Source organism: Thalassophryne amazonica, chromosome 5 (assembly GCF_902500255.1).
Source record: "Thalassophryne amazonica chromosome 5, fThaAma1.1, whole genome shotgun sequence".
Lineage (NCBI taxonomy): Eukaryota > Metazoa > Chordata > Actinopteri > Batrachoidiformes > Batrachoididae > Thalassophryne > Thalassophryne amazonica.
In genome coordinates, this window is record NC_047107.1 from 123,704,274 (window position 1) to 123,732,242 (window position 27,969).

General features: G+C 42.6%; 1 protein-coding gene across 3 annotated transcripts in view; it reads left to right on the forward strand.

Moving 5' to 3' along the window:
- The window catches only part of LOC117511251 (tight junction protein ZO-2-like), a 182,620-nt gene that overhangs the window by 129,597 nt on the left and 25,054 nt on the right, over nucleotides 1-27,969 (forward strand). For all 3 annotated transcript variants that reach the window (XM_034171256.1, XM_034171257.1, XM_034171255.1), the window contains exons 12-18: nucleotides 3,467-3,575; nucleotides 8,480-8,699; nucleotides 10,004-10,188; nucleotides 10,415-10,510; nucleotides 11,140-11,219; nucleotides 14,584-14,794; nucleotides 16,046-16,146. In XM_034171256.1, coding sequence (XP_034027147.1) covers nucleotides 3,467-3,575; nucleotides 8,480-8,699; nucleotides 10,004-10,188; nucleotides 10,415-10,510; nucleotides 11,140-11,219; nucleotides 14,584-14,794; nucleotides 16,046-16,146 — 1,002 coding nt within the window. The remainder of the gene's footprint in view (nucleotides 1-3,466; nucleotides 3,576-8,479; nucleotides 8,700-10,003; nucleotides 10,189-10,414; nucleotides 10,511-11,139; nucleotides 11,220-14,583; nucleotides 14,795-16,045; nucleotides 16,147-27,969) is intronic.

Consider the following 27,969-nt stretch of genomic DNA (forward strand, 5'->3'; position numbering starts at 1 on the left):
GGTTGGACGGAGATGAAAGAGGGGTTCAGGAAAAATGTTTGTAGAATGACAGCTTGGTACACTGCAAAAACTCTCCCTCTCAGAATAAGACAAATAATCTGAAATCTAGCCAAACTGTCTCGTATTAAGCAAAAAAAATAATAATAATAATCTGCCCATGGAGTAAGAAAAATTTACTTGGTTAGAATTCTCAAAACTAGCAAAAATGTCTAGGGCACAGAATAATAAAAATGTGCATTAAGACTGGACAGAATTCTTATTTTAAGATTAGCCTCTGTCTTAAAATAAGGAAAACAGTCTTGTTCCTTTGCTTGGATGATTTGAAATCCATTGCCTTTCCTTATTACTGGTTAAATACAGCTTGATATTAGCTGGAAAAACTTAATAAAAAGTGATATACATTCTCTCAACATTTTTTCTTATGTAAAAATTGTTTGACAAGATTATTTTTCTATTCAGACAAAAATTAAGTCAAAATTTCTTGAAACAAGTCTTTTTTTTTACTTTCTTAGATATCAGTTTTTGTAGTGTAGAATAAAATGATCACAAATTTGTCTTTTGAAAATTTTAAAATCATTTTAATAGCCCATGCTTTGCTCAATTCAGTTTCAATTTATTTCATTTATATAGCACCAGAGCAAGCAAGCGACAGTGGTAAGGAAAAACTCCCTTTGATATGAGGAAGAAACCTCAAGCAGACCAGACTCAAATGAGTGACCTTCTGCTTGGGCCATGCTACAGACACATTTGGTAGTACAAATATACAGGAAATTTTGGGAGTCCTTTGGTGTACAGGACAGGAGGACTGCAGAAGAAGACACCCATTCCCACTTCTGGATGGAGCTACACCTCAAACAGAGAAAAAAAAACAATCAGGCAGCACAAAGACAACAAATGTGATATACAGTGAGGAAAATAAGTATTTGAACACCCTGTGATTTTGCAAGTTTTCCCACTTAGGAATCATGGAGGGGTCTGAAATTTTCATCTTCGGTGCATGTCCACTGTGAGAGACATAATCTAAAAAAAAAAATCACAGTGTATGATTTTTTTAAAATTTATTTGTATGTTACTGCTGCAAATAAGTATTTGAACACCTGTGAAAATCAGTGTTAATATTTGGTACAGTAGCCTTTGTTTGCAATTACAGAGGTCAAATGTTTCCTGTAGTTTTTCACCAGGTTTGCACACACTGCAGCAGGGATTTTGGGCCACTCATCCATACAGATCTTCTCCAGATCTTTCAGGTTTGGAGTTTCAGCTCCCTCCAAAGATTTTCTATTGAGTTCAGGTCTGAAGACTGGCCAGGCCACTCCAGGACCTTGAAATGCTTCTCACGGAGCTCCTCCTTAGTTGCCCTGGCTGTGTGTTTGGGGTCATTGTCATGCTGGAAGACCCAGCCTTGACCCATCTTCAATGCTCTTACTGAGGGAAGGAGGTTGTTTGCCAAAATCTCGCAATACGTGGCCCCAAACAGCTTCCCTTCAATAAGGTGCAGTCGTCCTGTCCCCTTTGCAGAAGAGCACCCCCGGAGTATGATGTTTCCAGCCCCATGCGTCATGGTTGGGATGGTTTTCTTGGGGTTGTTCTCATCTTCTAAACATGGTAAGTGGAGTTGATTCCAAAGGCTCTATTCTGGTCTCATCTGACCACATGACCTTCTCCCATGCCTCCTCTGGATCATCCAGATGGTCACTGGTGAACTTCAAACAGGTCTGGACATGTGCTGGCTTGAGCAGGGGGACCTTGCTGCCCTGCAGGATTTTAAACCATGACAGCATCATGTGTTACTAATGTAATCTTTGTGACTGTGGTCCCAGCTCTCTTCAGGTCATTGACCAGGTCCTCCTGTGTAGTTCAGAATCATCCTTACCCCACACAGTGAGATCTTGCATGGAATCCCAGACCAAGGGAGATTGACAGTCATCTTGTGTTTCTTCCACTTTCTAATAAATAATCATAACAGTTGTCTTCTACCAAGCTGCTTGCCTGTTGTCCTGTAGTCCATCCCAGCCTTGTGCAGGTCTACAGTTTTGTCCCTGGTGTCCTTAGACAGCTCTTTGGTCTTGGCTATGGTGGACAGTTTGGAGTGTTATTGATTGAGTGTGTGAACAGGTGTCTTTTATACAGGTAACAAGTTCAAACAGGTGCAATTAATACAGGTAAAGAGTGCAGAATAAGAGGGCTTCTTAAAGAAAAATTAACAGGTCTGTGAGAGCCAGAATTCTTGTTGGTTGGTAGGTGTTCAAATACTTATTTGCAGCAGTAACATACAAATAAATTATTAAAAAATCATACATTGTGATTTACGGATTTATTTATTTTTTTTTAGATTATGTCTCTCACAGTGGACATGCACCTAAGAAGAAAGTTTCAGACCCCTCCATGATTTCTAAGTGGGAGAACTTGCAAAATAGCAGGGTGTTCAAATACTTATTTTCCTCACTGTAATTTATCAGCATTAAGCAACAAGAAAAACAGAAGTCCTTCATTGACCCTGAGCCCCCGTTGGTACAGGTGCTTATTCCTGGATTCCGTAGTGTGAAACAGATGAGTCTATGAAACCTCCTGGCCAGGACGCCGGCCTGATGCAGGTCATTCTCCCAGACAAGGTTGGTACCTATTTACAGCAGGGTGGACTGAGACAATGCAGAAAGGTGTCTTGTCCAAGGACACAGACAGGAAGCATTGCTGGGATTCAAACCCAGGTTGACATATTTGTATCACAATTCCTTATACCACTGAATTTCCCACTTTGGTAATCCAGTTTAAAATCCAGGATCAGGTCAGCTCATGCACTGGTGCACCACATGTAGCACTCTTATGGAATTCTAGGTGGCAGAGACCCAGGCAGACCACCAGTCCACCCCCACCTCCTGAAAGTATTAGTACTTCAGGTCAGGTCTGTAAGTACGCACTGGGGCTGCTTGTCACCGTAGCCACCACTCCATGGAGCTGCCCTATGCCCCCAGTGGCAGACACCCAGCACTTCAGTTGCTATAAAAACATTAGCCTAGCTCAAAACCACATGAGGGTAGAGGGATAGAGACGTGGCAACACACAACTCAGGACATGCGTGGCCTGTTTTGGTTTCTTTGCTTTAAAGTCACACAGGAAGTGTAATTGAAAATACAATTACTACTAAAGAAACCAGAGGACAATTCCACAAGATGGTTGATTCCATCAACCTCATCAGTCTGAGTGAAATAAGGATGTACTACAATTGTGTTTCTATACTCCTGCTGCAAATATGGACTTCTGCTTTTCAAGTGAGTATGATATTACACACCCACTGCCTCTCTGCCGGGTTTTTGCATCCTGTGTCACTAGCCAGTACTGACCCATTAGACCTGTAGTTACCCAAGCAGCTTAGAAACATATTTTTAATTCACTGAAATTGCACTATTGGAGATCAGTATGTCAGTTTCACTCAGACATAATTCCATATTGTGTTTGTGTCTTGAAGGTGAACAATGTGGATTTTCAAGGTGTTGTAAGAGAAGAGGCCGTGTTGTTCCTGTTGGAGATTCCTAAAGGGGAGGTCATCACCATCCTGTCACAGAGCAAACCTGATGGTAAATGTGTTCCTTCAAAAACATGCATAAGAAAAGCCTGAGGTTCCTCCGTAGTTATGCATAAATTGCATGTAAACCCTCTCTTTGGGTTTCTGTTCCAGTCGCATTCTGTCAGTTCCATTTTCTCAGCATTTCTCTATGAATTAGTTGAAGTAGTCCACTTCATCAGGCTTCCATGGGTCCCTAATACATGATGTGGTTCTTGATAACCTGGCCAGTGTCCAAGCTGGGATCATCATTTGCATCTTTATGTTCAAGCATTATTAGGAGTTTATTTGACTAAGAATCTCTACTGGATTTGAACCCAAGTGCCATAATGGCGCGGTGCCTAGCACCCTTTCCTTCCAGCAAGAAGGTCCAGTGGTCAAAGCCCAATCTGCCTGTTCTCATTGTACATCTGGAGTTTCATCAGGATGGGCATCCAGTGTAGAAATTGTGCCACATCACCACAGTGGATCCATGTTGGATCCCTGCCTGTTCAAAAACCGCTGCAACTATAAGCCTTATGAGTACAAGAGCTCCATTTTTCTATCAAATTGTAATTACTCTCTGTCAAGTCTGTCCGAAGCAGCTCGGTATCTGAAGCATGCATTAGCAGAGTCCGATTGTTATGAAGCTTTGTTTTATTTGGCTTTGCTTTCAGCAGAGAGTAAAGTCAGAGAGTGTTGTCAGATCAGTTTCATTTAAGTGTTGAAGCCGTAAAACCTTTAAATGCTTCATTATGAATCTGCTCCTCCATTTGGTGATGTGACAAATTCTGAGCATCATATTCCAGGGCGCACAGAGGAAGGTTTCACGCATCATTTTCATTAGGGATGCACCGATGCCGATACCAGTATCCCGTATGTATCTACTTGTACAGGTAATCATAAAACTGCTCCGATACTAGACACTCGATACCCCTGTACAGCAGTGTGATGTTAGCTTCTCAATTGTGTTTATATTTGCGTCGATCGCAGCATCTCGTGGGCAGGCGGAGGTCGCGGTTTGACGGAACTGCCCACTTCACCCACGAAGCGTTTGATGCTTCAAGGTTTTCATCTGTTTTCTACTGCACAACTCAGAGTTGAAAACAGTTGTTGTTTCTCAAAACACGGTGACGGCAGCACACCTGTACTGAGCTTTACTAAGAGTTTTTTTTTTTTTTTCCTTTAAAACTTTGTGCCACTCCATGTGGGTCCTCGCTAAAAACAGCTGATCTGAACGCATTAACAAATGCTAAAGCTTGTTTTTTTTTCCACCCAAATGCGCCTAAAGTCTCTTTCTGAGGATGACATGAAGTAAAAAAAAAATTCTGAAAAACGTAAAAAAAAAAAAAATCCCTACCTGTCAATCTGGTTGTGCTCTTTCCATAAATACGTTGTCAACTCTTCCTCCTTAGACGCCCATCCAGGGGTGAATCCAGAGGGAAGGGGGGGGGGGTGCTTCCCCTCCACACCTTTAGATTAAAGGTCCACCTTTGAAGGCAGTTTTTCATAATACTATTACTACAATAATAATTTTAACAATTGAAATGTTTAGAAAGAATTTAAATGTTAAAGAAATGTTAGGAATAATTTAATAGTTACATTTATAAAGTGTTGGTTAGAAATTGTAATTTTTACAGTGACAGTGCTGTCAACATTTAAATGTGGGGTCAAGAAAGATGTCTTTATTTTATTTTATTTTTTATTAAACAAGTATTTATGTTCATTGAAGTCAAGAAAAGGTGACTATAAAGTGAGTTTTGGCAAAATGTGATATCATTTTCATGTTGAGGTGGTGGGGGGGGTGTTGTCAGCAGCTGCTGAAAGTAAGTAATAAAGTAACTAGTAATCTGACTTGGTTACTTTTAAAATTGAGTAATCAGTAAGGTAACTAAGTTACTTTTTCAAGGAGTAATCAGTAATTGGATTACTTTTTCAAAGTAACTGTGACAACACTGGTGCTCACAGACAATGAAGTTATTGATGGACAGTTTCAGTTCTGTTCCTGGTGTTGTATATTTTGTAGTACTGAAGTTAACAGGTTACATTTCAGTGATGTCTGTCAGTGTCATGTTTGTTAAGAAACACACGGTTAATGTTAAAGCACAATTTGTTGTAGTCAAAAAGTGAAGTTACAAGATTTAAGTGAAATGTTTGTAAATAAAAACAAAGCTAATGATATTTGTAGCGGTTACAGTTAAAAAAATGAGGAACAACTGATGAATAAAGCATTTATAAAGTCATCATAAAACTGTAATGTATAAATATTTGTATTGATACTCAGTATTGACGAGTACCCATATGTAAGTACTAAGTCTGGGGAAAAAGTTGCATCGGCGCATCCCTAATTTTCATGAAAAGGCTTGTTAGGTTCCAGTGTTTTCTGACTTGGTGACACAGACAAAATGTAGGGGTCCAAGCCTGGCGGGGTGCTGGGAGCAGCGCTGCAAGCTTGTAATCCAAAAAGTATACACAATAAACAGTCACTGATTCTGGGAGGAGACCTGGACAGCCTGATACACTGGGTCTCTTATATTGTTGTCAGCCATTACAGTCACACCTCAGGACATAGTCTGGCTGATTCCCTTTACTTTTAGTTGTATTTCCTTTCATATAATGATAAACATCCCACATTGGTCCTCCTGAGGCGTTTAGACCAGATTGGGCTGGTTTTAATTCACCCAGCTGTGACACACATGGACGTACACACTTACACAGATACACTCGAACGCACGGAGTGAAGCAGAGCAGTGCAAATGGTTACATAATAGGCGTGCTGGCACCTTCTTTTTGTCTGACCTTGATGCATCGGCAACCTCTTATGACAGCGTCTCACATCTGAAGTGTACCACATGAACCATTTTTATCCTTCAAGTTCTTTGTTTTGCCTTTTAAGTGAATATTTGGATGAAAATGTCTGAAAACAGAAACCTCAAAAAAAATAAGCAAAACCACGATAATGTATGATCACGGCAACCAAGTGGAAGCTAAGATGGAAATCTTTAAAGGAGGTCAAAATTCTGTTTGAGCACCTTGAGTATCTTTCCTATATCAGAGCATGAATATAGTGGAAAACAAAACAGGCTTTGAACCAGAATGTTTTTTTTCCCAGCTGGTTCGTTCCGAACAGAAACTGTATTTTAATGTTGTGTAGTTTTTTCTTCTGTTCCATGTCAGCTGTGGGCTGAAAACACTGTATATGCCAGACCTGTATGTGACGTTGTAACGCTCCCACAAGAAATGGAGAAGACCATAGAGCGTACTGTAGCAGGCAGCAGAAGCCAGAACTTTCCAAAACGGGACCCTGAGTGAAATAAATCCTTTTAAGAGAAAGAGGGGCCGCCTTGATCACCTGAAATAGACTCATTGTGTATTTAAAGTGAAGCACTGTGTTTCTTGTATTTTTTTAAAGACATGGCGCTGTGTTGCTCTCAGCCTCGTAGAGAAGCCTCTGGTACCAAAGTAATGGACCAAGCATTAATCTACTGCTGCCCATTGATTGGCTCTGCAGCTAAAGCTACAGTCCTCACACGATCATAACAATAACCCCTAACCATAACAGGCAAGGATGTGCTACATATGAATGTTATTAATATGGCTACATACGAATAGCCACTTCCTAAAACCGTTCTCACACTGATTAAATATAAAGTCTTAATCTCAATTTTGAGATTCATGGCAAAGGCTGTGAATACTTATGTACATGTGATTTATTTCTTATATATATATATTTTCACATTGTCATTATGGGGTATCGTGTGTAGACGTTTGAGGGAAAAAAATGAATTGCATCCATTTTGGAATAAGGCTCAAACATAGTGTGGAAAAAGTGAAGCCCTGTGAGTACTTTCCGGATGTGTGTGGCAGTGATTCCTAACATTTCATTGGCAAACCTTTATGACAAGGAAATGTAATTGATGCTTGATGGGTTTTATTTTAATTAACAGTTTAAACTGCAATTTTGTCATAAATAACTAAGTATAACCAACCGTCATGCTGCCTTCACTCAAACTGAGAATCAGCACATTGCAGCATTTCTGTTAAGTTGACTTTTTGTCTATTTTGCCCCCACCTAGCTCAAGACATAGCGACCGCTTGTCTTTTTTTTTTTTTTTTGTAAAACATCCACTATGATTGAAAATGAATAGTAGCTAATGTGACCAAGGGGTGATGGGGTCCCAGCCATGCTTGACAGCATTGTGAACAATGACATCAGAGTGCCATCTGCTGGACACGCTTCATAATGATACCAATTCCAACCGCCAAAAAAGTACCTTTCTGTTTCATTGATTTTGTTAAAAAAGTAAAAGTAACACACATAGTAGTGTATTGGTTGGGCTTTAGTAACTGCTGTGTGAAACCTCATGTCGCATGCCACTGATAAAACGGTCAGGAGGTGGGTTGAATACATGTGGTTGATTGGTGCCCTATGCAGGAGGGGTTGTAGACTCATCTTATTCACGGTGTGGAGGTCGGCTTGTCACCAAAAGATCATGAAGGCCTTAATCTTCGAGTTGCTCCTGCTATGCAGTTTAGAGCTGACATCGTGAAGCCTTTGGGCATCTGTAGCAGATGGGAAAACACTATAGCTGGGGTCTTCAGCTCCAGTCCTCAAGGGCTGGTGTCCTGCAACTTTTAGATGTGTCCCTGGTCCAACACACCTGTATCAAATGGCTGAATTACCTCCTCAGTATGCAGTCAAGTTCTCCAGAATGCTGCTAATGACCTCATTAATTGGCTCAGGTGTGTTGAAGCAGAGACACATCTAAAGGTTGCAGGACACCGGCCCTCGAGGACTGGAGTTGAAGACCCCTGCGCTACAGGAATGCAGTCCATTTATCATTTTGAGTTTACACAACCAATGACCAACACAGACATTCATCTGTCTCACTTTTTACACCATCTCGTGTTTTTGTCTCCTCCCTTTGCCTGTTCTAGTCTATAATGACATCATGGTGTCAGGCCGTGGGGATTCCTTTTTCATCCGGACCCACTTTACATATTTGAAGGAGACTCCTCAGAGCCTGGGCTTCAGCAGAGGAGACATCTTTAAGGTGGTGGACACGCTGTACGATGGCAAACTTGGCAACTGGCTAGCTGTTCGTATTGGCAAGGACAAGCAGATGCAGGAGAAAGGCATCATCCCCAACAAGAGCAGGTACTGTTAGGTGTCTGTAGCTGTGGGGAGCACGTTTCCTTTTGCAATGTGATCTCCAGCCAGCACTGGCACACTCAAAGGTCAGATGGCAAATCTGTGAATAATTCTTTAAACCAGTAAACTTGTCACATCACTCGATGCACACGGGCACGTGTCTTGTTTTTGAAACCGTGATGTCAGGATGAAGCCAAACAAATCTTCATTTTAGGAGAAACGACAGCAGTCAGATAAACATGTTCAACTATCCCACATTTGGTGTCTGCAGCAATGCTGGCTGTCAGTCTGTGCTGCTGGTATCAAAGTTAAACAACATCTCACATAGTTCTTGTCTTGAGTCATTTCACAATAAAAGCATTTAAATGCAAAAGGGGCTGCATCACGGCAAAGACTTTCATTGTGAAAGTCACAGCGTCATTGTTCCATAAAGCCCAACAGTGAGATGAGTACACAAAATTTTGACAATTTGGATCAAATTCAAGTAAATGTTAAAAATGTTAAAATCTTGTCTGTGTGGATTGACCTGTGTTCAGGGGCGGCTCCACGTGGGGGGAGATTATTATTTTAAACATTTTGTGTTATGTCTTAAGTCCCTCCAAATAATGTATATACTCTATCACTTTTGATTTTCATATGTTTTATAATAAAAAGTCATTCTTAGGAAAGATATGAAATACTATATTGAAATAATGTGGGTTTATGAAGAGCACTGCTGCTTGCCTCAAACACCTTCTGCCATCAGAGCAGCAATGCTGGCACACAGACTGGACTCTTCCATCACAGACCCAAAACACATGGGACAAAAGGTCATCTCACAACCCTCTTGTGTGGGTTCAGAGGGTGTCCCCCTTCACCTACTTTTTCTGGGTCAGTTTTGGTTCCGTGTGTCAAACAGGCCCTTTAGGTGTACATCCTTCACTGTGCCATTGGTTGATAAATTATCACAGACTCTAGATATTTACAATATACTGTAACTTCACCAGACATCCCTCTCGCATAAGTTAAGAAGGTGTCAACCACAATCTACTTCTTGTGTCAAATCTGGGTACATGCTTAAAAATTAGTGTTTGTCGTGCCATTACATGACATCAAATAATTGCAATCCCACCTGACAATCACCTGACAATCCTCTCTCATAGGTTCAGGAGATGCTGACCTCTATGTACTTGTTCTGGGTTAAATCCTGGTCAGCATATACACACCTAGTAGGGATTATACTATGATGATGTAATGTCAAGGCACCAAATTTTGTATCCCGAACATACTTTGATGTTGCACTTAAAATGTTGGTTTGGCTGTCCTGTCAGGGCAGAGCAGATGGCCAGTGTTCAGCGCTGTGATAAAGCAAACCCTGGTGACCGAGCTGACTTCTGGCGGTTGCGAAGCCAGCGTGTCGGGAAGAGGAAAGATGTGAAGAAGGCCCGGGAAACCTTGAGCACTCAGACTCTGGCCACCCGCTTCCCAGCCTATGAACGCGTGGTGCTCCGTGAAGGTAGGTACCATACCAGCTGAGTAATCCATTGCTGTATGAGCAGTTTACGTAGCCCCCGCCCCCCCACAAAAAAGTGTTGACTTGAATAATATTTGTGAGCACAAACTAATTTCAGACTAGTATACAACTGAGAAACACACCACAGAATTAACAAACTGATTTCTCACTTGCCAACTGTCTCCTGGAGAAGGTAAGATGTGGAATATCAAATGCTGTGTCATTCCAGCTGGTTTTCGCCGTCCTGTTGTGCTGTTCGGACCTATCGCCGATGCTGCAAATGAGAAACTTGCCAGTGAGATGCCGGATCTGTTTGTTATTGCCAGTGAGTCTCTTTCACCTTCTTTACCTCCATCACAGAGATAATGTGGTCATTGGTGTTTGTTCACATGTGGGTTTGACAGTCAGTTGTCAGGATTAATCCAAAAGTTTTCATATAATCTCCATACCCCATTAATTTTAGTGTAGACCATGACCTTAATTCTGGAGTTTTTTTTCTTTCTTTCTTCAACATAACTAGATGGTCGTCATCATCTTCTTCTTGTTCTTTGTTCTTCTTCTTTCTCCTTCTTCTTCTTCTTCATATGGTCCAGGTCTAAGCAGGTTAGAGTTCAGTGTCTTGCTCAAGTGCACACATGGATATTTGGGGATTAAACCCTTTGGGTAATGGACAAGCCACTTTAATTCTTGAGCTAAAGTCACCCTCATTTCTTTTTAAAGTTGTTAAATTTCTCAAACACAAATACTTTAATCTTGAAGATCCTGTAAGACCTGTTACAATTCAGTGATGACACTGTTATTGTTCTCATTGTCACAGGGTGTTCAGTTTTTATCAGAAGGACTTAATCTCTAATTACTGTCTCTCCACATGTCTCCACATTTCTTCCTTGTGCTGTTGGATAGTCACACATTCCTGTTACGGCGTTACATTTTGTGTTGTTTCCCTGTTTTTAGAAACGGAGCCAAAAGATGCCGGCTCTGAGAAATCCTCAGGAGTCGTTCGCCTGAACACAATTCGTCAAATCATCGAGCAGGTAACCGCTCGGGACCCAAACTGCCAGTGATCTCATTTATTTATAGGTGGTGGCCAAGTGGTTAGTGTCCTTTGTTTCAGTGCAAAAGATTCCTGGTTCAAACCCCACCCCTGCCATCTTTCTCCATGTAATGTAGAAATGCGTCAGGAAGGGCATCCGGTGTAAAACTTGTGCCAAATCAACATGTAGATCCACCTCGGATTTGCTGTGGTGACCCCGAGTAAAAACAAGGGAGCAGCTGAAGAGACTTACTTTTTATTGTCCCTAAAATGCAAATTTTAAAGCATTTCTGATCACCTCTTTCAGGCTGAAAAAGTTATGTGGTAGTGAAAATTAAATGAACCCTTCAATTTTGGGGTGTATCCAAAATAGCATTGTAAGTTTTTGCAGATGTACATCTGCTCCAATGGTTGTTCTTATTGTATCAACGCACCACAGTCTTTGCTAATATCTGAGAACACAACAGCATCAGTGCTGCAGTGTCCAACAGAACATCAGTGCAGGAGTGGTGGAACGATTACTCATGTTGAAAAAAAACCTCTAGTTTAAACAGATTAAAATTCTTTAACTGAGGTGAAACCTTTGCACAACTGTGCTAAGCACAGCAAGTTGTGGTTGACCCTGGAAGATGTTAATGTCAGAAACAAATTCACATTTACAGAAGACACTGAATAAAATTCTTATTGCCAGGTTTAGGGAAAGCCTAGGAAAGCAACGGGTGAAGGAACAGGTACCATATTTTCCAGACTTTGTGTTGCACTGTAGTTTTAGTAGCATCTGCCAAAAAATGTGTCATAAAGGGAAAAAAAATCCAAGTTGCATCGGTCTTCAAGTTACATTCATGTTTATGACATGGAGATACCTATCGCTTTATTCACCGAAAAGCAAAATTAATTGAATAAGCACATTATTTATTTATAATGCAACGACTGCATAAGAAGTGCGAGCTAATGGGCTAATCAATGTTACTGTACAAGCCACAAAGAATTCAGGAGTAAGCTGATTCTTGTTGCCACTGAACAGATGAAAATTCCAACAAGTGGTTAAATGCATGCACATTTACCTTACTTAATAATGTAGTAAGTGGCAAGTGTCTATATTAGATTAAATAGAATTTCATTAATCCCTTGGGAAGACTCCCACAGGGAAATTGATTTTTCAGCAGCATTGGACAGCAGCACACAGGGTAAGAAGCACACAGAGTATCAAAAGCAGGAGTAAGAAACGATTTGCAAAAAGTAAATACAAATATAGATACCAGAGCTACTGTCTTACTGGCTACAACTGCTCCTCTCCTTCCCGTCCTCTGTCTTCCTGTTACTCCTCCTCCTCGTGAGTGAGGAGTTCTACAGTCTGATGGTCTGAGGGACAAAGGAGTTTTTCAGTCTGTTGGTCCTGCTCTTGGGAAGGAGCAGTCTGTGGCTGAAGAGGCTCCTCTGGTTGCTGATGACGGTGTGCAGAGGCTGACTGGCATCGTCCATAATTTTCAGCAGTTTGTCCAGTGTTCTCTTCTCTGCCACAGTCACCAGAGAGTCCAGCTTCATGCCAATCACAGAGCCAGCACGCCTGATCAGTTTGTCCAGCCTGGATGTGTCCCCCCCCCTTTTAAAATGTTTATACAAAGTGGAAACAAGTTGAGTAAGGTTATTCCCTCTTTAGTCAAGACGTTGTTTTTCAGTTTGAGAGCATGCTTTAATAATCTCACGTTCTCTCAGACACAGTACGTCCTCCTCATTTAGATTTTCTTGTTTTTAAGATAAGATCAACTTTATTTATCCCGAAGGAAATTATTTTGCTTGAGTACCGAAACCGTAAACCGCGAACAATGTTTTTTTTATTGGGGGGTGGGGGGGGTTTACAGTAAGTACAACAAATTTATGTGAAATGATTGGAAGACATTTGCACGAGATGTTCGACAGTATTTCACATAACTCAGAGTAACTGAATACCTCTGTTCATTATGTATTCATTCTGCGGGGGGGGGTGAATTATACAGTCTGATTACCACACGTAGGAAAGACCACCTGTGGCGTTCTGTGGTGCACCTCGGTGGTCTCATTGTGTGGCTTTAGGTCCTCTGACAGGACGTCAGAGTGGCATGCAGGGGGTGGGAGGTGGTGTCCAGGATGCCGAACAGTTTCCTCAACATCCTCCTTTTTGACACCTTGACCACAGCTCAACCCCCAGGACAGAGCCAGCTCTCCTAATGAGCTTGTTAAGTCTGTTCATGTCAGCTGCCTTCAGCCTGCTGCCCAGCACAAAGCAGCGTAGATGGTGATGCTGGAGACCACCAATTGATAAAACATCTGCAACATATTTCTGCAGACATTGAAAGATCTGAGACTTCTGAAGAAGTCCAGTCCAGTTTGTTGTCTATGTGGACACCCAGGTACTTGTAGTAGTCCACAATGTCCACCTCAGTTCCATTGATGGTAAGTGGGTTCGGATGGATCTTCAGTCTTCTGAAGTCCACCATCAGCTCCTTCGTCTTAGATACGTTGAGCTGCAGGGGGTTGAGTCCACACCACTCCACAAACCTGTCCACCACACTCCCGTACTCAGCCTCCTGGTCACTGCCAATGGAGCCCACAATTGCAGAGTCATTCAAAAACTTCTGCAGGTGGCAGGACTGTGGCCAGAACCTGTAGTCTGAGGTGTAGAGTGTGAACAGGGAGGGAGACAGGACCGTCCCCTGTGGTGCGCCCGTGCTGCTCCTGATGGTGTCGGACATAATGTCTGAAAGCCTCACATACTGTGGACGGCCTGTGAGGTAGTTGATGATCCAGGCCACTAGTGGAGCCTTCACCTTCATGTCCCGTAGCTTATAGCTGAGTAAGTCAGGCCGGATGGTGTTGAACGCACTGGAGAAGTTGAAGAACGTGACTCTCACAGTGCTGCCTGCCTCCTCCAGGTGAGAATAAGCTCTGTGCAGCATGAAGATGATGGCATCCTCTACTCCCCTGTTGGGCTGGTCTGCAAACTGCAGGGGGTCCACCAGTGATTCCATGACTGTGCAGAGGTGCTGCAGCATTTGGGATGAAAAAGGGTGTAGTCATTTTTTAAAAGGGTGTGGTCATTTTGGGGCTGTTAGTCCTGGATAGAGATTTTGGCACATATCCCAAGTTGTTCATTGGGGTCATATTAGTCTCGAATGGTTGAGTTAGCTTCTCCTACATGATGTGCATACATGTCTCAGTTAGGCCCTCTACTATTTACACTGGTTGGCATCCAGCCACATACACTGCAAGTAGAAAACCCACAGTGACTTGAAGAAGACATCCTGCAGTGACAGATCTCTTTCGATTGACTTTTATAGGCTGTGACCCTAAAAATCTTGTGTACTTTGTTTCCTCATTTTGTATAGGACAAGCATGCCCTCCTGGATGTGACACCCAAAGCAGTGGACACCCTGAATTACACCCAGTGGTACCCCATTGTCATCTTCTTCAACCCAGACAGCAAGCATGGCATCAAGACCCTGAGGCAGCGGGTCATCCCCAATTCCAATCGAAGTGCCCGCAAACTGTACGAACAGGCTCTCAAACTGAGAAAAACCTGCTCTCACTTATTCACAGGTCGGTGCAGGATACATCACATACTCAAGGGATTTCTTTTCTTTTGGGGGGGGGGGGGGGGGGGGGTTTGTTTGTTTGTTTTTTGTTTTACCACTTGCTGCAAATGCAAGCTAAAGTTAGTTGAGCAAGTGCATATGGAAATAACTGGTCACGTCCACAATCCTCAATATATCTCCAACATTGTGACACAATGGCTTTCAGACAACAAATTGAAATTTTCAGAGTGGCCAGTTCAAAGCCCTGACATGAATCACAGAGTGTGCCTGGAATGAACTGAAAGACATGTCGTAGCCCTGCTTGGTTTATACCCTTTCTTTATTTATTAGCGTTTACGTAGGGGGTTCGTAATATGACATTACCAATTCGCTCAAAATTCACGTTGTCTAGGAAAAAAATGAATAAATAGTTCCCCTGAAGGGAACGTTTTTTAAAAAGAGCAGACAGACGTGAACTACTAATGACAGCGACATCATAGATCATGTGGAGGCTTCCCCAGACTTGCACAAGGTATTATGGGAAGGAGACAGTGACAGCCAATCAGGGTCGAGAGGCACCGTGATGTTACTGGCTGGTGTCTCTCTGACTGCTAATGCAGCATGGTGAAAGAGTCTCCAAAACCACAGCGTTTCTGTGTAAAGCCAACATGTTTCTCAGCTATTATGTAAAAGCTAATGAAAAATAAACACTTTTAAAATGAAAAATGCTGTTTTTGTAACCTGATAACACCTCTGGAGTGATTTACAAGACATACTAAGGATGTCAGCATCACACATCACATCAAGATTAATTCTGGTCTTTTCAAAAGCTCATGCACGCACGCACACACACATACACACACATAGACGTCCTCCAGCAGACAGCATTAAAAAAGAGAAAATGTTTATGGAATTCCCGCCAGATGAATATGTTCTCTTGACTAAAATGTGCTGTAATTTTACAAGATATTTCAAAAATAAACTGACGTTATAATGGCATTAATGACATAATAGATTTCAGGAGGAACTAAATTTTTGTGTGGACCTCTAGCTTTAAAGTTAAACAGTTAAGCTCACTCACTCATCTTCAGCAGCTTACTCCAATTTAGGGCCACAGGGACCTGGAGCCTATCCCAGCAGTCATAGGGTGTGAGGCCGGGTTCACCCAGGATACGATGCCAGTCTGTCACAGGGCCCAGTTAAGAAGCTTTGCCACCAACAGCTGTCAGTATATACATATATAAAGTCTTAAGTTGTTTCCTCTTTGTTCATTCAGCTGTCATAGATCTGAACTCGGCCAATGACGCCTGGTATGGCAGCATCAAAGACACCATCAGAGAGCAGCAGATGCAAGCGGTCTGGGTTTCTGACTGCAAGGTAAACACACAAACGGGTTTCCAGTGCATACGGTGCGTCCCGAAAGTATTCACAGCGTGTCACGTTTTCCACATTTTATGTTACAGCCTTATTCCAAAATGGATGAAATTCTTTCTTGTTTTTCTTCCCTCACAACTGCATGCACAATACCCCATAATGACGATGCGAAAACTTTTTTTTTCTTTTTAGATTTTTGCAAATTAAAAAAAACACGAAGAAATCACATGTACATAAACATATGCAGCCTTTGCCACAAAGCTCAAAATTGAGCTCAAGTGCATCATCCTTGAGATGTTTCTACAGTGATGGAAGTTTTCCAGAAATTTCTGGAAATCCAGGTTTTTACTTGTTTTTGTTTCCCTGGCCCACGTTGGATTTAGTCTGTGATCTGTCTTCACAATGTTTGTATTTATAAAATTGTTCAGAAACGTCCCTGATGAGACGTCACAGTGCAAATTAAGTCTCGTGTTTTCACGTCCTGATCCGAGACTGAAGGATAATGTTACGCGGCATTGCTCGACCACACAACAGTGAATGAGAGGTGCTCTTAAAGATTTAAGGAATAGCCCTGTTGTGTCTGAGGATTTGCAGACGTTAATGCTGGATTTTACAGTTGGAAATTGAGTAACAAGGGGGATAGTAATAGTGCCTTCATCCCAAACTGGAAATTCTGTGAGCAGACCCACAGATTTCTCCATCTCGTCAACTGCATTGAGTAATTCTGTATCAGAATCCACATCAGTACTTTCGTATGGTAGCTTAATTTCACCCATTTCAGCATCGTCGTCGCTCCGCCAGTTTCTCTCGCGCTCAGCTGACATTGCGATTATTGACATCTGCATAGCAAGGCGGTCAGGGCGTGGAGTAAAACATCAAACGTGAAACGGTCGAATATTTTACCACCGCCAACGCAATTTTTTTTGTGGACCATATGTAATTGGATTAGCATTTAAAATGTTGTGTGAAATATTAATGTGAATTAAAATATGATAAACATTTAACACACTTGTAGAAGTCAGAGATTGAAGTGAAAAACGTTTGTGTCATTTTGCTCAACACTTAGGTTGTGATTGTTCCAGAAATGCTGATGTCATCACTGGATGGAAAAATCTGTATCATGTACAACTTGTATCATGATGACACAAGTTGGGTGAAAAGACTTTTCCTGGGGTGACCTTGACCTCCGTTTTAAGGTCACCAGTGGTTGCATTTGTTTTGAAGGCTGGCGACCGTGACCGACTTTTTATGGTCACTGTTTGTCACATCCTCTAAATAAATATTATGCCAATCTCCAATTTTTTCATTGTATATCCCAGTTTACATCAAACACATAAGGCTTCAACCAAATACCCACCCCATACAAGTACATACACTCAGCAAAAATATAAACGCAACACTTTTGGTTTTGCTCCCATTTTGTATGAGATGAACTCAAAGATCTAAAACTTTTTCCACATACACAATATCACCATTTCCCTCAATATTGTTCACAAACCAGTCTAAATCTGTGATAGTGAGCACTTCTCCTTTGCTGAGATAATCCATCCCACCTCACAGGTGTGCCATATCAAGATGCTGATTAGACACCGTGATTAGTGCACAGGTGTGCCTTAGACTGCCCACAATAAAAGGCCACTCTGAAAGGTGCAGTTTTATCACACAGCACAATGCCACAGATGTCGCAAGATTTGAGGGAGCGTGCAATTGGCATGCTGACAGCAGGAATGTCAACCAGAGCTGTTGCTCGTGTATTGAATGTTCATTTCTCTACCATAAGCCATCTCTAAAGGTGTTTCAGAGAATTTGGCCGTACATCCAACCACCCTCACAACCGCAGACCACGTGTAACCACACCAGCCCAGGACCTCCACATCCAGCATGTTCACCTCCAAGATCGTCTGAGACCAGCCACTCGGACAGCTGCTGAAACAATCGGTTTGCATAACCAAAGAATTTCTGCACAAACTGTCAGAAACCGTCTCAGGGAAGCTCATCTGCATGCTCATCATGCTCGTCATCATCCTCATCGGGGTCTCGACCTGACTCCAGTTCGTCATCGTAACCGACTTGAGTGGGCAAATGCTCACATTCGCTGGTGTTTGGCACGTTGGAGAGGTGTTCTCTTCACAGATGAATCCCGGTTCACACTGTTCAGGGCAGATGGCAGACAGCGTGTGTGGCGTCGTGTGGGTGAGCGGTTTTCTGATGTCAATGTTGTGGATCGAGTGGCCCATGGTGGCGGTGGGGTTATGGTATGGGCAGGCGTCTGTTATGGACGAAGAACACAGGTGCATTTTATTGATGGCATTTTGAATGCACAGAGATACCGTGACGAGATCCTGAGGCCCATTGTTGTGCCATACATCCAAGAACATCACCTCATCTTGCAGCAGGATAATGCACGGCCCCATGTTGCAAGGATCTGTACACAATTCTTGGAAGCTGAAAATGTCCCAGTTCTTGCATGGCCGGCATACTCACCGGACATGTCACCCATTGAGCATGTTTGGGATGCTCTGGACCGGCGTATACGACAGCGTGTACCAGTTCCTGCCAATATCCAGCAACTTCGCACAGCCATTGAAGAGGAGTGGACCAACATTCCACAGGCCACAATTGACAACCTGATCAACTCTATGCGAAGGAGATGTGTTGCACTGCATGAGGCAAATGGTGGTCACACCAGATACTGACTGGTATCCCCCCCCCCCCCCAATAAAACAAAACTGCAACTTTCAGAGTGGCCTTTTATTGTGGGCAGTCTAAGGCACACCTGTGCACTAATCATGGTGTCTAATCAGCATCTTGATATGGCACACCTGTGAGGTGGGATGGATTATCTCAGCAAAGGAGAAGTGCTCACTATCACAGATTTAGACTGGTTTGTGAACAATATTTGAGGGAAATGGTGATATTGTGTATGTGGAAAACGTTTTAGATCTTTGAGTTCATCTCATACAAAATGGGAGCAAAACCAAAAGTGTTGCGTTTATTTTTGTTGAGTGTATTACTGCACTTTGCATGGAAAATAATACTGTGCGCGAGGCATTTCGTGATGAATGTCTGTAGTTTTTTTAGTTTTTTTTATTGTTGTTGTTTTGTGTGTGTGGGGAAAATAGACTTGAACATGCACCAGAATGCATCTGATATTTGAAATTGTTGTGGGGGAGAACCCCCAGACCCCGTCAGGGACTTTGTGCTTCAGTCCTTGACAAAAACTTTTTTTTTTTCATGGCTCACTTTCATCACTTTTTCTACAGCTTAATTGGAGTCCACCTGGGTTAAATTCAGTTGATTGGACATTTGGAATGTATTTTCCATTGGCAAATCTGAAAGACTCTCAGACCATGAGAAACAAAATTCTCTGGTCTGATGAGACAAAAATGTAACTCTTTGGTGTGAATGTCAGGCGTCATGTTTGGAGGCAACAGGCACCATCCCTACAGTGAAGCATGGTGGTGGCAGCATCATGCTGTGGGGATGTTTTTCAGTGGCAGGAACTGGGAGACTAGTCAGGATTGAGGGAAAGATGAACGCAGCAATGTACAGAGACATCCTAGATGAAAACCTGCTCCAGAGCGGTCTTGACCTCAGACTTGGGCGATGGTTCATCTTTCAGCAGGTCAATGACCCTAAATACACAGCCAAGATATCAAAGGAGTGGCTTCAGGACAACTCTGTGAATGTCCTTGAGTGACACAGCCAGAGCCATTATGGGGTGTTGTGTGTACAATTTTGAGGGAAAAAAATTAATTTCATTCATTTCAAGATAAGGGTGTAACATAAAATGTGTAAAAAGTGAAGTGCTCTGAATACCTTCCGAATGCACTGTAAATAAATGTATATTACACACACAGAGTCTAGAACTCCCATCACCTTAATTTTGAGATCAGGTAACTAATACTGGCATGAGGTAAAGGACTGTGATACAACACCTTTAACCCAGGTCTTTAAAAATATAATTAAGAAGATAATGATTAGAACACTCAGTAGTATGCTTACCACTGTCATTTCTTGTCATTTCTGGTCTTGGTCCCTGACTAATGATCTTTGATATTCACTTTTGATTGTGAGCTCTGATCCTTAATCTTAATTACTCCTCTTTGAACCTGATTGCTGATCCTTGATCCATGACTCTGATCTTTCATCCTAACCTTTGATCCTGTTTGCTGACGTTTGGCTGTCATTGCTTTTCTTTGATCCTGATCACTACATTTGATTTGTAATACTTATCTTGGATCTTAATTCAAACATCTGAGAGTGCTTTCAGAACTTTGCTTCCTAATTAGGTCTTTGACCCTGTTCACTCAACTTTGGTCCTCATTTTCTGGTCTTTAATCCTGATCCTGGTCTCTGATTGTGAATGCTGATATTTCATCTTGATGACTGAACTTTGATCCTGGTTTCCAATTTTTCATCCTTCTTGCTGACCTTTGATCTTGTTCACTAACCTTTGGCCTTCTCCTTGATCTTCTGCCCTTTGAATCTTAATCACTGATCTTTGATCCTGTCCGCTCACCTTGGACCCTCATTGCTTCTTTTTGATCCTGATCACTAAACTTTGATCTGCCATGCTTATCTTTGATGCTAATTCATTTGAGAGTGCTTTGTCTTTTGATCCTGATTGTTGTCCTTTGGTCCAACTCTTGATCTAGAATCCCACCAAAATATGAGAAGCTCTTAATTTCTCAAAGTTTCTTTTCAGAGGTTCATTGTTTGTTTTTGTTTTTTTTTGCCCCATTACTTTGCAAACAGTTAAAACAACAAATAGATGGTGAGAACTTCACCTTCTCGGTGGAAGTTAAAATGTTCCTGGCTCTGTATCTGCTTCATTTCAATTCAGTTTCAATGTATTTTCATTTATATAGCGCCAAATCACAACAGAGTTGCCTCAAAGCGCTTCACACAGGTTAGGTCTAACCTTACCAACCCCCAGAGCAACAGTGGTAAGGAAAAACTCCCTCTGAGGAAGAAACCTCAAGCAGACCAGACTCAAAGGAGTGACCCTCTGCTTGGGCCGTGCTACAAACATAAATTACAGAACAATTCACAGAACAATTCACGGACGAATATACAAGAAATGCTATTGGCGCACAGGACAGGAGGATCGCCAACACGAATACAACTCCCATCTCTGGATGGAGCTGCACCTTAAACAGAGAGAAAAAACACAATCAGGCATCAGAAAAACAAAAAAAGAAGAAGAAAAAACTGTATAATTTGCCAGCATTAAACAACAAGAAAAACAGAGAAATACTAAGGTGATCGCCGGCCACTAGCCCTAAACTTCACTAAAAGACCCAGAATTTAGGTAAAGTTGAGGCCGCGGCCCGCTCCAATTACTAATAAATTAATTAAAACAGTAAAAAGCGTAAAACAAAACTGTACCAGTATGCTAGCCATATGAAAGGGAAAATAAGTGCGTCTTAAGTCTGGACTTGAAAGTCTCCACAGAATCTGACTGTTTTATTGACGCAGGGAGATTATTCCACAGAACAGGGGCACGATAAGAGAAAGCTCTGTGACCCGCAGACTTCTTATTCACCTTAGGGGACACAAAGTAGTCCTGCACCCTGAGAACATAAAGCCCGGGCCGGTACGTAAGGTTTAATTAGGTCAGCTAGGTAGGGAGATGCCAGTCCATGAATAATTTTATAGGTTAGTAGCAGAACCTTAAAATCTGATCTCACTGGGACAGGAAGCCAGTGAAGGGATGCCAAAATGGATGTAATGTGGTCGACCTTTCTGCTTTGTGTCAAAAGTCTGGCTGCAGCATTTTAAACCAATTGGAGAGCCCTAATGCTCGACTGCGGTAAACCAGAAAATACAACATTGTAGTAGTCCAATCTAGAAGAGATAAATGCATGGATCAGGGTCTCAGCATCAGCCATAGACAGGATGGGACGAATCTTCGCTATATTTCGCAGGTGGAAGAAAGCAGTCCTAGTAATATTTCTAATGTGGAGGCCAAAGGACAACGAAGGATCAAAAATTACCCCAGGGTTCCTCACTTTGTCAGTGTGATGTATGACACATGAGCCGAGGCTGAGCATTAACTGGTCAAATTGATGCCGATGTCTCACTGGACCAAGAACCATCATTTCAGTCTTATCAGAGTTTAAAAGTAGGAAGTTTCTAGACATCCAACTTCTCACTGCTGCAAGGCAATCTTCTAGGGATTTTATGTGAACGAGATTACCAGCAGTTATCGGCATGTATAACTGAGTATCATCTGCATAGCAGTGAAAGGTAATCCCAAAATGCCGCAATATGTGCCCAAGGGGTGCTGTATAAAGGGAGAAAAGCAGGGGGCCTAAGACAGATTCTTGTGGAACCCCAAATTTCATGTCACTAAGGTTAGAGGTAGTGTTACTGTACAAAACACAGTGAGAACGACTGGTCAAGTATGACGTCAGCGATGCAAGGGCACTCCCAGTAATCCCAAAATGATTTTCCAGCCTATCAAGTAGAATATGATGATCCACTGTATCAAATGCAGCACTGACATCTAACAGCAGCAAAACCGTAGTGGTGTCCGAATCCATTGTAAGCAGAAGATCATTCACCACTTTAGTGAGAGCCGTCTGTGTGAAATGATATTTTCTAAAAGCAGACTGCAGTGGCTCAAAGAGATTATTCTCAGTAAGATAGTCTACGAGCTGCCGTGACACCACTTTTTCCAGAATTTTAGAGAAAAATGATAGATTTGATATCGGCCGATAGTTTGTCAATACACTAGGGTCAAGATTAGGTTTCTTAAGTAATGGTTTAATCACTGCAGATTTGAAACATTTAGGAACAGATCCAGAAGTTAAAGAAAGATTAATCATTTCCAGCACAGTCGGCCCAAGAGTGGGCCACAGGTCCTTAAACAGTTTTGTTGGTATAGGATCAAATGAACAGGTTGTGGTTTTTGTTGACATTGAGTTTTGTCAGCATGCCTAGTAAGATACTGTAAAATTCTGTAAATCTAGGTAATACCTCAGTAGTGGCGCCCACATCAATAGCAGGGTGTAGTGGCTGGATTAAGGCATGCCGGGATATGTTTAACCTGATGTCTTCTATTTTCTTCCCAAAGTAATCTAGGAAATCTTGTGCTGTAAAAGGAGAGCGAGCTACAGGTGGTGTCCATGCAAAAGTGTTGCCACCGTGTCGAACAAGAACTTTGAGTTATGCTTGTTTTTGTTGATCAAATCAGAGTAGTAAGTCCGCTTTGTAGCCAATAATGCATGCTTATAGTCTAAGATAGCATCACGCCACGCAAGTTGAAATACTTCTAATTTTGAATGACGCCATTTCCGTTCTAGACCTCTTGCTTTATGCTTGAGGTCACGCAGATAATCATTGAACAAAGATGACTGTGATTTGAGGGGGTGCGGTTTTAACACAGGTGGTGCGGTTTTAACACAGGTGGTGCAATCATGTTGAGTGTAGTTTTGAGCACTGAGTTTAAACTATCCACAAGTCTGTCTACTGACTGGGTATTTGTCAAATGTGAAGCTAAGACATCAGGCAGTCTAGCTTCGAGTTGAGTCTTAGTTGAGGAGTTGATGCATTGCCGTAATGATATATAAGGTTGTTGTTCCACTAAACACGGCAGCGAAACTGTAAACTTAATAAGTGAGTGATCAGACACCACTGATGTAAGAGGCATGATGTCAATATTCGTGACAGCAATACCATGTGCGAGAACCAGATCTAGGGTATTTCCACTAATGTACGTCAAATCCCGAATGCATTGCCGAAATCCTAATGCATCCACAATTTCCATAAATGATTTGCAGAGGGGATCAGAAGGCTTATTTATATGAATGTTAAAGTCACCAATGATCAGAATGTTATCTAAACTAGTTGACAAGTTAGAGATGAATGCACCAAATTCATCTAAGAATTCAGAATATGGGCCAGGAGGCCTATATACAGTGACAAAGTAATATGGCTGATTTTTATTCTTCTGACCTTGGCAATGTGTAATATCCTGAGCAGAGCGGAGAATCAGATGCTCAAACGAGTGATATTTGTAACCCCCAACAGCTAATAAGCTAAACCTAGATTTATAAATAAGAGCAACACTCCCGCCTTGCTTCGCATCACGAGGGACGTGACTAAATGTATATGCTGGTGGGCAGGCCTCATTTAAGGGGAGGACAGCTGTAGGTTTAAGCCAGGTTTCACATAGCCCAATCATATCTAAGTGATGATCAATAATTAGATCATTGATCAACAATGATTTTGAGGACAGTGATCTTATGTTAATTAGACCCAGTCTAAGGACCTCCGTGGGGTTGACAGTTGAACTGTTTGGGTTTAGGGGTGGTTCCAGAGTAGCATATATAAGATGCCTAGAAGTAGGTTTAGGTTTAAGACATTCCATGCGCGTTGTAGGTAGCAGACCCAAAGTCTTTGCTATTGCTGGAACAACCACTGGACCATCCTCAGTTTCAACATCATCCAATATAGTAATGGGTATTAGGTTTGGAAAGCATATCCCTCTGATTTTTATGGACACGACTACGGAAGCAGGCCACAGTCTCAACTTGTTGAAATTCCCTCCCTGGCAAATAAACTACACTATCACCATAGTGGATTTTCTGCACTAAATTCCCTAAGCTAATGGATTCCACACCCACATTTGTCATAAGCCTTGCAGGGTCTCTAATCACCTGCTCCGTGGCCTGCTGTAGATTCCTAATGTTACCCTCCCTGTAGAGCTCTATCTATGTTCGCAGATAAGATGGCGGCGCCTTCCCCAGTAGGGTGGAGGCCATCCGGCATCAGCAAGCCACGGCGGCCCCAGAACAAAGGCCAGTTATCAATAAAGCTAAAGCCTTGATGTCTACAAAACTGCGCCAGCCACCTATTTAACGATGTCAGCCTGCTAAACGCCTCATCAGTACCCCGGTTCAGTCCAGTCATAAAAGAGGGAGACACCTTTATTCAAGCATCTGTTGTTTTAAATGTAACGTGAGTAACGCTGGAATTGCCCAACATGCTAAACGCCTCATCACTACCCAGGGAGGAGAGGGGACCAGAGACTATTAATCGATGCCGACACATCTTTCTGGCAAGGTCACAAGTTCTCTCTATGTCCATTTTTGTGACCTCTGAGTGCTTCATCCTGATTTCATTGGTGCCAACATGAATAACTGTGTGACTCTATCTCATGTCATGTTCCTTCGTCTGTCTTCCCTTCTGCAGCGTCAGCACCCTAAGATGAGATGCAATGTCAGGAGCTCTGGCCCCAGGAATACATTTAACGTCAGCCGGCGTCTGTAACCTGACTTTGCGGGTGATAGAATCCCTTGTCACTAAAGTCCGGTGTTTCGGCCTGGAGACAGGAGTGGAAGTCATTTGTGGGCTCAGAGAATTCACATCTGGCAAATCCAAGGGGGAGAACTGATTCACAGGTCGCACTGGCGAGTGTGATCGGGGTGCCATAACCAGGCACCAAGCCCTACGGGGCTTCCTCCGCCTAGCCACAGTCCGAAAGTCGTCCTCCACAGCCGGCGTTTCTAAGCTGATGCTAATGGGCTCGCTAGCTGGCCCAACACTAACCTCATCTGGAGTGCCCGTAACATCTAAATCCACTGCGCTAAGAAGCTGCTCTAACTTACGGACACGGCTCTCTAAGAGAGCCACCCTATCTTCCAACATCACGCAGAATTTACGGAGGGGTTGTGCAGCCAGTACATTCTGAGTGCCGGTCCCAAGCCCGGATAAATGAGGAGGGTTGCGTCAGGAAGGGCATCCGGCGTAAAACAAGCCAACCCAACTATGCAGACTCAGAATCGAACTCCCATACCGGATCGGTCGCGGCCCGGGTTAACAACGTCCGCCACCAGTGCTATTGCCCAACAGGGTGCCGGTGGAAATTGGGCTACTGCTGGGCGAAGACGACAAAGAAGAGGAGGAAAACATTGCCACGAACAGCGGGAGAAGAAGAAAACTAGAAGGGTGGAAATGAGAGTGGGGACTTTGAATGTTGGTAGTATGACTGGTAAAGGGAGAGAGCTGGCTGATATGATGGAAAGGAGAAAGGTAGACATATTGTGTGTGCAAGAGACCAAGTGGAAGGGAAGTAAGAGCAGGAGCATTGGCAGTGGGTACAAGTTGTTGTACCATGGTGAGGACAGGAAGAGAAATGGTGTTGGGGTCATTTTAAAGGAAGAGTATGTTAAGTGTGTTGGAGGTTAAGCGAGTGTCTGACAGGGTGATGAGTGTGAAGTTGGAAATTGAAGGGGTGATGATGAATATCATCAGTGCATATGCCCCACAGGTAGGTTGTGAGATGAAGGAGAAAGAAGATTTCTGGAGTGTGTTAGATGAGGTGGTGGAGAGTGTGTCCAAGCATGAAAGAGTGGTGATAGGAGCAGACTTCAATGGGCATGTTGGTGAAGGGAACAGAGGTGATGAGGAAGTAATGGGTAGATATGGTATCAAGGATAGGAATGGGGAAGGACAGATGGTAGTTGATTTTGCAAAAAGGATGGAAATGGCTGTGGTGAATACCTACTTTAAGAAAAGGGAGGAGCACAGGGTAACATATAAGAGTGGAGGAAGGTGCACACAGGTGGACTACATTCTTTATAGGAGATGCAAGCTAAAAGAAATCACAGACTGTAAGGTAGTAGCAGGAGAGAGTGTCACTAGACAGCATAGGATGGTTGTTTGTAGGATGACTTTAGAGGTAAAGAAGAAGAAGAGAGTGAGAGCTCAACAAAGGATCAGATGGTGGAAGCTGAAGGAGGAAGACTGTTGTGTGAAATTTAGCGAGCAGGTGAGAGAAGCACTAGTTGGAGGGGAAGCAGTTTTGGACCACTGGAAAAGTACTGCAGATGTGGTGAGGGAGACAGCTAGGGCAGTACTGGGTATGACATCTGGACAGTGGAAAGAAGACAAGGAGACTTGGTGGTGGAATGAAGAGGTCCAGGAAAGCATAAGGAGAAAGAGGTTGGCAAAAAAGTTTTGGGATAGTCGGAGAGATGAAGAAAGTAGACAGGAGTACAAGGAGATGCGGCGTAAGGCGAGAAGAGAAGTGGCAAAAGCAAAGGAAAAGGCATGTTGCGAGCTGTACCAGAAGTTGAATAGTAAGGAAGGAGAAAAGGACTTGTACCGATTGGCCAGACAAAGGGACAGAGCTGGAAAGGATGTGCAGCAGGTTAGGGTGGTAAAAGATGCACATGGTAATGTGCTGACAAGTGAGGAGTGTGTGCTGAGAAGGTGGAGGGAATATTTTGAAGAGTTGATGAATAAAGAAAATGAGCGAGAGAAAAGGCTGGATGATGTGGTGAGAGTAAATCAGGAAGTAAAAGAGATTAGCAAGGAAGAAGTGAGGGCTGCTATGAAGAGGATGAAGAGTGGAAAGGCAGTTGGTCCAGATGACATTCCAGTGGAGGCATGGAAATGTCTAGGAGAGATGGCAGTAGAGTTTCTAACCAGATTGTTTAATAAAATCTTGGAAAGTGAGAGGATGCCTGAGGAGTGGAGACGAAGTGTGCTGGTTCCTATTTTCAAGAACAAGGGTGATGTGCAGAGCTGCAGTAACTACAGAGGCATAAAGCTGATCAGCCACAGCATGAAGTTATGGGAAAGAGTAGTAGAAGCTAGGCTTAGAAAACAGGTGAAGATCTGTGAGCAGCAATATGGTTTCAGGCCGAGAAAGAGCACTACAGATGCAATGTTTGCTCTGAGAATACTGTTTGAAAAGTACAGAGAAGGACAGAAAGAGTTACATTGTGTGTTTGTGGACTTAGAAAAAGCTTATGATAGGGTGCCAAGAGAAGAGTTGTGGCATTGTATGAGGAAGTCTGGAGTGGCAGAGAA